The sequence below is a fragment of the Sceloporus undulatus genome, chromosome 6 (assembly GCF_019175285.1).
Source record: "Sceloporus undulatus isolate JIND9_A2432 ecotype Alabama chromosome 6, SceUnd_v1.1, whole genome shotgun sequence".
Taxonomy (NCBI): domain Eukaryota; kingdom Metazoa; phylum Chordata; class Lepidosauria; order Squamata; family Phrynosomatidae; genus Sceloporus; species Sceloporus undulatus.
Window position 1 is genome coordinate 135,948,271 of NC_056527.1, and position 11,141 is coordinate 135,959,411.

An 11,141-nucleotide genomic window follows, 5' to 3' on the forward strand; every position below is an offset into this window, starting at 1 on the left:
TGTCAACCGTTGGCTCTTCCCAAACCTCCCACAGTCAGACCATAACCTCTTTTTATTCCATTTTTCACATTGTGTGTTCTTTTTTGGCATCTCCTAAGAATGTCTTGATTTAGTAGGAATGTATTAACCATTAAACTTTTTTTCTTAGTTTAGATCATGTTTTTTCCTTTCCCCGCAGCTGTTCAAGAATCAGTAATTATGCAAAATTAGAGTTTTATAATCCTTAATTTCTTCATCCTTTATTGCTCCAGCCCTGCGGAGGCAATGCGTTATTTTAATTCTGCCGCCTAGAAAACAGAGGCTGGAGAGGTAATGTCTTCTTGGCTGGTCGCCTACAAGGGATGGGATCGGAGGACACTGCCAGATACCTTCTAACAGTTAAATCCTGCATATTATTATTATTATTATTATTTATATAGTGCTGTAGAAATAGAAATTCTGTTATTCCCCCATCCCCCTTTTAAGACTACTGTGCATCAGAGTGCTAAAACAGCTAAGCATTTTCTTTCCCATCTGTAGCTCTCTAAGCAGTTTTTGTGGCAAAATGCTTGTTGCAAAATGCTTGTTGTCCCATGCAACAGGTGTGTGTCGCAGGGGGGTAATGTAAAGATAACATGATCTTTTGAAATTGGCAGGAAATCTGTTTGTCCTTAAAAAAAAAATCCCATGTTGCTGTTTTGTGTTTCCTTCTTCCTCCGCTTCTATCCTCCGCTAGTACCAAGCCGACTGTAATTTCTGATCCTGTATCCTATCTTACCTCCCAGATTAGATGCAGCATTCTATTTTAGCAGTCAGATGCACACAGAGAAAAACAGGGAGGGATGCATCCCCTGATCAGACTGAGCCCAGAGGTCAAGCACTTATATACTGTGGATGGCAGAAGGCCAAATATGCCCTTAGTTTTTTCTCCCACTAGAAACAGTGAGATTTTTGACCCAGTTCCATGCTGCTTTAATTGAAAATAAAGCCTGCTGATTTAAATGACATTATTCCCTCTCTCAGCCTCAGAGGAAAGAAAAGGCAAACCCCTTCTGAACAAATCTTGCCAAGAAAACCCCATAATAGGTTCGCTTTAGGGTTGCCATATGTTGGAAATGACTTGAAGGCACTCAACAACACCACCTCTAAAGTAAGAGTGCCTAAATACCCCAAAGATACCAGATCCTGTCTGATCTTGGTTATTATTTGGATGGGTGACCACCAATACGCCGCAGTGGCATAGTGTGTTTAATGTTAGACTATGGCTCTATAGAGATCAGGGTTTCATTCCTGCTTGAGCATCAAACCCCACTGGGTTTGTGCAAACCACACTCTCTCAGCCTCAGAGGATGGTGATGGCAAGACCCCCTATGAAGAAACTTGCTGAGAAAACCCTATGATAGGTTCACTTAAGGGTCACCATAAGTCAAAAATGACTTGGAGGCACACAAATGACAACAAACTATAGGTTATATTTCAGAGGAAGGAACTGGCAAGACCACCTCTGAGTATTCCTGGCCTAAGAAAACTCCATGAAATTCATGGGATCGCCATAAATTGACAGGTGACTTAAACCACAGACACACACAACCACATGTATATATATATGTGTGTGTGTGTGTGTGTGTGTGTGTAGGATTTCAGCTTTCGAAAGAGCATTTATTGCTGTTGGATTGTACTTGGTGTAGCTTTTTAACCAAGAACAGGTGAAATATTTGTGGCCGGCAAGGTGGCTTGAGCGTATATGGAGACCGTATATTACAATGAATGTGTGTGTGGTTGTGTGTGTATATTTGGCATGCATGCAGTTGCAGTATTCTTTTCCTTTTTGGAGACTGCACTATACACAGTAAGAAATAAGGGGCAGATTTGGGCTCAATGAAATCTGGTCCAAGATGTGACCCTTAACTTCTCTCCTCCCTTCCCCAAATTGGAATTAACAGCTGTCATTTACGTTGAAGGCTGATTAGATGGAAGGGATGCACTTCTCAGACTTCATAAACATTCATTTTGGCATGACAACTGCCAGAATCCCTTGCTCAGGCTGCAATTGTAAAAAGGTTGTTCTAGGCCCTGTTTGCATGAAGTCTTAACAGGCCTTGTGCATCTGATGACCTCCTTATCTGGGGTGAAGATCAGGCTTATCTCTGACCGCCTGTAATCTAGCCTTATTTCCCCCCATGTAAGTAAAACTGTGTGGTCTGGCAGAGATGTAATCTTCTTGATTTCCCGACGATTGCTGTTGGAAGTTGGCCATAGCGCTTGGAAAATTGACCTCCTTTATAACTCGCAGAAGCTCTGTTCCTCAGAGTCATAGTAAAAACAGGTCAATTTCTCCAAGCTCAGGTATGTTTTTCCCCTCACCATCCCCTCTGTTGTGTGAATTCACCACCCACTGGACCATCTGTGGTTTTCTCTGAGTATTATTGCTTAAGGTCTGTGCCAGCGTGAGTTGTGGTTAAGGACGTGGAGGCCCTGATCTGAAACTTGAGTTTGGAATATTTGAAAGACTTTTGTGCCTGGCATTTCAAGGTTAATGTGAGCAGCCTGCTTTAGAAGAGACAGAATGCAACTGAAAATCAAACCAGACCAGAAACCAATGTGAAGTTGAAGGCTTTCATGGCCGACATGCATAGTTTTCTTGTGGGTTTTTTGGGCTATGTGGCCATGTTCTAGAAGAGTTTCTTCCTGACATTTTGCCAGCATCTGAAGACGCCAGACACAGATGCTGGAAAAACATCAAGAATAAACTCTTCTAGAACATGGCCACATAGCCCGAAAAACCCACAAAATAAAACCAAATCCATTTAAAGCTACCCAAATTGTTCAGAGCCATTAAGAAAAAAAAACGTAACAGGGGGGGGGGGGGGGGGTTCCATGTTTTAACAAAGAGGAAATGCAGAACTGGATGCTTAGAAGATTGATTAAAAGCTTGGGTACATCCTCACTTTATTGAGAGGTTGATGCACTCTTCAGAAGCAAGCTTCCTTCATATCTGTACTCTGGCTTCTGATTCTTATTGTAAGAAAACCTACATATCTGTCTATTCAGCAAGTCACATGCTCTTAACCTCAGGGGAAGGCAATAGCAAAGCTCCTCTGAATAAATCTTGTCAAGCAAACCCAATACTAGGTTCACCTTAGGGTTGCCATAAGTCAGAAACAACTTGAAGGTACACAGCAGCAGCAGCAACAACAACAACAACACAGAGAGAGAATTAGATCTTGGCTCACTGAGAGCTTCCACTTAGACCATTGTGGCATCAGCTGTGAGAATTTCTACTTATTATGATACAGTACTTGCCACCAAAAGTGGGGACCTCTGTGGGTCCCACCACTGTGGTACCAAAATTGCCACACAAACCACTGGTGCTACCACAGACACTATGTGCTGGACTCAACCAGCAGCACTATTGCAACATTCATAGAGGCACTGGTGTATAATACAACAACAACAAGCAGCAGCGACAACAATTATCAAATAAAACTAAAACAAACATCGCTACTTTTTTGATTCATGTAAATCCTAATTGTCTCTACTTATTGTTTATTATTGCTGTGTGCTTTCAGGTCATTTCTGACTTATGGCACCCCTAAGGACACCCTATCATGGGGTTTTCTTGGGAAGATTTGTTCAGAGGAGGTTTGCTATTGCCTTCTTCTGGGGCTGAGAGTATGTGATTTGCACAAAGTCACCCAATGGATTTCATGGCTGAGCGGGGAATTGAACCCTGGTTTCCAGAGTTGTGGTCCAGTACTCAAACCAATACGTCACTTTCTCTACTTTCTTTTTCCCTATCGCTTTATAATACTATCCAAACCTAAGTAACAGTTCCAAGTCCAACTAAATCCCCATTTTCCCCTATAACTAATTCAGATATCTCTTTCTGAGTGTCATATAGACCAGCTTTTTAAGACATTCAGACCAATCACTGGTCACTCCTAGCATTTCATGCTGTCATGTCTTCCCAATAGATACATAGAATCACAGAGTTGGCAAGATGGCTTGATACGCCATTGAGTCTAATGCAGGATCTGCAGCTAGAGCAGTGATTCCCAAACTTTGGTGTTCCAGATGTTTTTCACTTCAGCTCCCAGAATTCCTGTTGGTTAAACTGGCTGGGGCATAACCATACTTCAGCCTTAATTTATCTAATAACCACATTTTACAATAGTGCATAAGATCACATTGTCTCTTCTCCTGTACAACATTAAAGTCTTGACAGAGCTTAGGAAAGTTATTTTCTTTGGACTATGGGCGTCATGCTGGCTGGGAGATTTTGGGAGATACAGTACAAAAAACAGTTCTGAAGCCTCGGGGATGAGACAAAAGGAGATGTTCCTAGCTCAGTGTTGGGCCTTGACAATCAGAATTTACTTGGGTTGGGTCTAAAAACATTGTTCAGGAGCGACCTCTCCTCCCTCCCACTTTGAACAAGAAGAGAAAAGCTACAGCGCAGTTGTTCGGATTCTGGGTAGATTTGTTATGCAACACTGTATTTAGTATTTAGACTTTGGGCAGCAAGTGGATTAAATCTGTTAGTCTGGGAGAAAGTGGCCGAGGGCTGTAATTCCCACAGCTGCTGGAGAGAACCAAATGGTTGATAGCCCTGGGATGCTTTCTCCTTGCTTCAGGTCTCATTGGAGGAGTTTATCCTATACCTTTCTGTACCCTATAAACACAGAAAGCTTGTATAATACTGAGCCAAATTATTGATCTATTATGGTGTAGTAGTGGCAGAATTCAAAGCTGTCGCTGTGTTAGTCTGGAGAATCAGTATACGAAGGGATCCTGTCGTACCTTTGAGGCTAACCGAAAGAAAGAAGTTGGTAGCATGAGCTTTGTAGATTTGAGCCTACTTTCTCAGATGCCATGCCATCAACTTCTTTCCATATCATCAACTACTTTCTTTCAGTTAGTCTCAAAGGTGCTACAAGATCCCTGGGCTGTTTGTGTAAACCCCTACACCAACATAGGACTAAATTGGAAAATCAAGTAGCTAAATACAATTGAGATGTTATGGCCACTGGCTTAAATTGTTGTGAAATCATTGTTCTTCAAAAAGTGCTCTTTTAAACCAGATGGTTTTGGTTGAACTTACATTACCTGTCGCATTTGTTTTTGAAGGGCATTTCTTGCACTATAAAATAAAGGGACTGAAAAGAAGCAAGTGACCCTGGATGCTGGTCTAACAATTAAGAACTGCTGCTTAACAAATGGTTAAAGTAACAAACTTTGCAATCTCATTCTGCTTTAAGTATAGACCCTTGTTCATTACAGGCAAGAAGTGATTTACAAGATTTTTATGGCACAGATAAACCAGGGCTTGTCCAAATGATGAAGAAAAAGACATAAAATTGACCATCGTGGGCTGTGGAGGTGGGGAAATAATGCAGCCAAATCTTTATTGACTCACTACAAAAAGAAAAGGAAACTATGGGAGCCATTTACTGGATTTTTCATTGTGTTGAAATCAGAGGGTGGAAAAGTTATTTTATGGGGTATAGCTCCCAGAATTAATGGGGCCGCTGTGGATATTTGCAGTTTACACAGTTTTGCAGTCGTTCTGCACCTGTAACCCCTGCAAATGTGAAAGGCTGACTGTACATGATACATCTGCTTTGTTTCATCACATACACTGGATGTGGGGAATATGTGACTCTCCAGACTACAACTCCCATAAACCCTCATTAGTTATGTTGGCTGGGCTGAAAGGAATGACAGTTCAACTCCTACTTAATGTTCCTCTATTCCTGGTACACATTATACAAAGGTATCTTTTAAAAATGTTCTGAGGTGCTGGCCTCAGGAAATCTGCTGTTCATGTCTCATTCCTCTGTTTTGTCCTCAGCAACTGCGCCACCAGAGGGCATGATGATGGTGATGGCGATGATGATGATGATGATGATGATGATAGCCTAGCTTGTAGGATTTTGATAAGGACTGCTAAGACAGGGCACATGAAATATTTTGAGCCCTTCAGTAATAGAGTCTAAATAAGTTCTTGGAGTAATTCGGTCTTAAGCAACTACTTTCTCTGTTTCTAATATCCCTTTATCTTCAGTTGCGATTGGAAATAAGAGAAGAAGTATCTTCTGGCCTGGATGGACAACATCTGTAGGCTACATATGGCCTGAAGTTTGCCTTCCATGTTCTAAAGCATTGCAGAAGTGCTTAGTATTAAAACCGATTTCTACAATATCTGTGAAAAGGCGAAGAGCTTAGAGATATGGGGATGATGCTGTAGCAGGACACTGTGGAGTGTTCAGGGTGGATTGCGGGGAAATTATCTACTCTGCAGTTGAGGATATGGTTAGGCTTTTGTAGCATGGTTTTGGCCCCAATACACCATGTGGAAGATGCAAGAAACAATGTGAACAGGATTATTGGTGGGTCTCTGATTTCTAGGCACTTAAGGCTAGAACCCAGTTGGCTAGTTGAGGACTGACAGAATCGGCCCTTACCCTTTGAATAAAGTCAGAAGGGAGTGAATAAAGCTGGCGTGAAGATTGGAAAAACTAGAGGAGTGCACTATTACAAATGCAGTGCAAATGATATTGCAGCTTCCTTATGTTTCTGCTTTCTTTTCACCTACTCCACCTGCCTGTATTCCATTGAACCACTATTATAAAATTGTGGGTGTCCTTTCCTTTTCCCAAGGAGGCTGATCTTGCACGTGGAAGTTCTAAGTGTTTGGGAAAAGGTGGTATCAAATTTCCAGTTGCTTGAGTTGCATACAGCGGAGTCAACATTGTCTGTAGCCAAGCACCTGGTGCCAACTTTTACTTGCTTACTTAAGGGCGGTTCCATTAAGAAACTTGTTCTTGGGAGCCTCTGAGTTCCTTGTGTTGTCTTAGTCACAAACAGGTGATTGATTTGCAGCTGAGTGCAGGTAGCTCAGGTATGCCGAATTCCACCTGGGGCGATGTATAAATGCTGGGTGGTGCTTCATTCAATTGGCAGGATTTTGGCAGCTTCCTTTCGTAACTTCGTACTCTACTGTGTGTGTGAGAGAGATGGGCCAGAATTTCTTTTGGTTTTTGTTAAGAATTTTGCAAAATCCACACATTTTTGTGTGTGTGTGTGTGAAGGAAAGACTGTGAGGTTTAAAACATACAATGGCAGGGGAAACCATTTTCTTTGTCAGATCTTCTGACAAAGGAAGGATATTCTTTGTCAGAGGCTTTGCTTAGGGTCTCCATAGGTCAGAAGCAACTTGAAGGCACACAACAATAAAAAATACCTTAACTCTGAAATCCTCTAATCTTCCCCTCGCTGGCTGTTTCTCAGTTTTTCTTTCAATTTCAGTGCCAGGACAGTCACCTTTCAGCCTCTCCCTTTCTTAGTCTTCGGATTCCCTTGAGCCGGTGTTCAGCTTTGGTGTTGACCCGACATGACAGCAGCCAACCAGCTGGTATAGGATGTGTATTAGCGTTTGGATTCTCATCTTCTCCCTCTTTATTTGCTTAGAATCATAGAATCATAGAGTTGGAAGAGACTGCACGGGACATTCAGTCCAACCCCATTCTGCCATGCAGGAAATCCAAATCAAAGCATCCCCAGCAGATGGCCATCTAGCCTCTGCTTAAAGACCTCCAAGGAAGGAGACTCCACTACACTCCGAGGAAGGAGTGTGTTCCACTGTTGAACAGCCCTTACTCTCAGGAAGTTCCTCCTAATGTTGAGGTGGAATCTCTTTTCCTGGAGCTTACTTCCATTGTTCCGGGTCCTAGTCTCTGGAGCAGCAGAAAACAAGCTTGCTCCCTCCTCAATATGACATCCCTTCAAATATTTAAACAGGGCTATCATATCACCTCTTAACCTTCTCTTCTCCAGGCTAAACATCCCCAGCTCCCTGAGTCGTTCCTCATAGGGCAAGGTTTCCAGACCTTTCACCATTTTAGTCGCCCTCCTCTGGACATGCTCCAGTTTCTCAATGTCCTTTTTGAATTGTGGTGCCCAGAACTCAGGCAAGACAGGCAAGCTGGTATATCGCCACAAGAATGTCTAGGATGTTGTTATTATTTTTTAATGGACAAGGTTCTTCATAAATAAATTAAGAACTAGAATCAGTGAGACGGAAGACACCTTAAAGTGATGCGTCTTTGAAATGACAGAATATGGTCACTACAGGGTTGGCTGGTTTAAACCTTTAAACCTTTATATATCACTCCTAGTTTTTTAATTCATTATTTTTGTTTAAGGTCTGGCTCTTATTGCTATTTTCCAACCCTCTTAGTGGAACAAAAATTTTAACAATAACAGTTTATCGGCGGTTGTACACTGTTAGACCAACATCCAGGATCAGTTGTGTCTTTTCAATCCCTTTATATTATAGTGTAAAGAATGCCATTGGGAAGCACATCCTTCATGTACCATCAGTTCAATATTTTGGATTTTGAAATTCCAGATAAGAGAGACTCAACATGTGCTGATATCTTTTTCTTAGGACAAAGAGGGCCACAGACTTGAAGTATTAGTGCTGGCGTATGGTTTTGAATTAAAATGAAATGGCATGAGGCTGAACCTCTTCTGTCCCTATTTCCATGCCAGTCTTCGTCTTCAGATTGCAGTCTCAGCAAATGCATTTCTGTTTTATTTTTGATGCTCCCCACCGTTACATCCTCACCCTGTTCTTAAAATATTCTTTGCTTGTTCCCAAACATTGCAAGTGTTTTTCTTTGTTCTCAAAACTGTCAATTTGTTGCCTCAGAAGGCCTTTCTGTTTCCTAGCTGTGCCCTGATCTGAGTTGCTTTTTTTGGGCTGCTGAGACCTCCGATGAAATCCTTTTGCACTGAGAGCCATTTTAATGGTGGAAGGCACCATGGCTGGAACACAGGGCTTGGGTGTGGGAATCATCCCAACTTTCAAATCCCCAGTTGGTTGTTAAAACTTACTGGGTGGCCTTGGCAAGAGACATCCATTCTTGTCTGGCCTGATGGCACTGTGACATGAGGCTGAAATGCTGCCCTGAGCTGTTTGAAGGAAAGATGGGAGGCAAAATATCTGAGGCCGCTTGGATAGTACATGATGCAACAGCCTGAAATGCTTGGATAGGAGATACTATGAAGGCCACCATTAAATTAATGCACTGGTGGGTACTCAGGGTGACCAGCTATCCTCCCTTTCCAGGACATGCCCTACATTTCAATCTTCTCTCCAGGAGGAATTTCAAATTGTGCTAATTTTAAAATTTCTTTGGCAGTCCTAGAATTCATGAGTGCACCATGCAGACCTAAACTTCATTTCTCGTTACGCCTTGATTGCAGCTTTTCGGAGGAGAGCAAAGCTGAGCGTCAAAAGACTCTCCTTGGGGTTTTGCTTGTTTTGATGTAACCCGAACAGGCAATGGTATTCCCTGTGGGCTTGTTCTCACAATCTCTAGCTGCAGCGTATCTTTCCCCAAAAGCTGTTCAGCTTTGATTCGGGGTTTCTTTTCTTCCGTAATGTTTGGAGTGTTTAACATGCATTAATACCTGAGCCACTTCTAGGGAGCGTAGGTGTTCGGCATCAGTTTTTAATGAAGAAGGAATGAAGTGATCGACGGAGGAAGGGCTTCTTCCAGCAGTGCCGAAGCTGGAAATGAAGACTTCTTCAGGGAAGCTGAGTTTGACCCTTTCCTACTGTGACAGTTCTTCCACATGATGTACCAAGCAGACTCACGGTTGCCCTAGGGGAGATTGTCCCTGTCTCCTGATGCAGAACTATTGATGAATAGGTCCCAGGAATGGAGTGGATGGGCACCAGAGACCTGGAGAAGTGCAATGATAAATGCAAGAGAGAGAAACCAGCTATTCTGTGTGCATTTTAATCCCAGGAAGCTGAAGCTTCTGGGACAATGCCGGATAAGGAAGGTTATCGCATCAGTGCCTGAAACGTTTCTATTCTGTTCCCAAAACGTTTCGAGATGTAACGTTATGGGAACGGATATTATCGCATTAGAAAATGTAAAGCGTTCCGAGAACGTTACGGGAACACATTTTACCGCATTTGTCCTTATAGGAAGCGTGATAAGTATGAGAACGTTTCAATATTCGCGCATGCGTATTTATTTCGGAGGACCTTGTAATGATGATGTAATCACTCTACTGTTCCTTTTCACCCGGAACTGAATAGGGTGACCTTTAATCTTTTTATATACAAGATACATATAGACACACACACACACACACACACACACATGTATACACACATATAGTCCGCAATCTATATATACAAATATATATATATATATATATATAGGTGTGTAATATATTTTATATTATATATATATATTTTGTTATATTACATATTTAAATTATGTATTTGTATATATATTGTATGTATACCTTTTAGACCACACCCACACCACACACACACATATATATATATATATATATATATATGTTATACATATGCATAAACATAGGGTTGCCATCCCTGGGGACCTCAAAACTGGGAACATGTAGGACAATGTTTTAAAATGTAGCACTTTAAAAAAAAAATTCCTGGCCAGGAAATTTTAAAAAGAAGGTCCTACATTTTTAAACCTTGTCCAGGGCCAGGCTAGAGCTGGGGAGACAGCCTCTCTCAAGTCCCAGCCAGGCTTTGGAGGACTCTGCAGTCGAGGAGCCCCATCCATAGCCAGGCTAGAGCTGGGGGGACAGCCTCTCTCAAGTGCCAGCCAGGCTTTGGAGGACTCTGCAGTCGAGGAGCCCCATCCATAGCCAGGCTAGAGCTGGGGAGACAGCCTCTCTCAAGCGCCAGCCAGGCTTTGGAGGACTCTGCAGACGAGGAGCCCCATCCATAGCCAGGCTAGAGCTTGGGAAACAGAATGCAGGGAGGGAAGTCCTTTCAGCCAATCACAACAAGGCAGAACATGGGAACGGAAGTAAGAACGGATTACATTACCGCACTGACATTTCTTGGACCGTTTTAAAAACGTTTCCACAAGCTTGGATCACTTTCTTATCCGTTCCCTCCGAGGAACACATTTGGAACGCTTTGAGGGGTATGTAGAACGCGATGGGAACCCGATGGGGAAAGAAACGTGCGGTAAACTTAAAAGTGTTCCGTTCCTATCGGGTTCCAATAACGTTCTCGGAACGCGATGCGATAATCTCCTATGTTTTTCCCCCCTTTGTGAACCAAGCTGTATTATTCTCTCTGAACTGTTAGCTTG

At 42.4% G+C, this 11,141-nt stretch overlaps 1 protein-coding gene across 1 annotated transcript in view; it reads left to right on the forward strand.

The window, feature by feature from the left end:
• The first annotated feature begins 278 nt into the window (after positions 1 to 278).
• The window catches only part of LOC121933996 (sortilin-related receptor-like), an 87,836-nt gene continuing 76,973 nt past the window's right edge, over positions 279 to 11,141 (forward strand). The window contains exon 1 of the mRNA XM_042473975.1: positions 279 to 377. Coding sequence (XP_042329909.1) covers positions 342 to 377 — 36 coding nt within the window. The 5' untranslated portion in view covers positions 279 to 341. The remainder of the gene's footprint in view (positions 378 to 11,141) is intronic.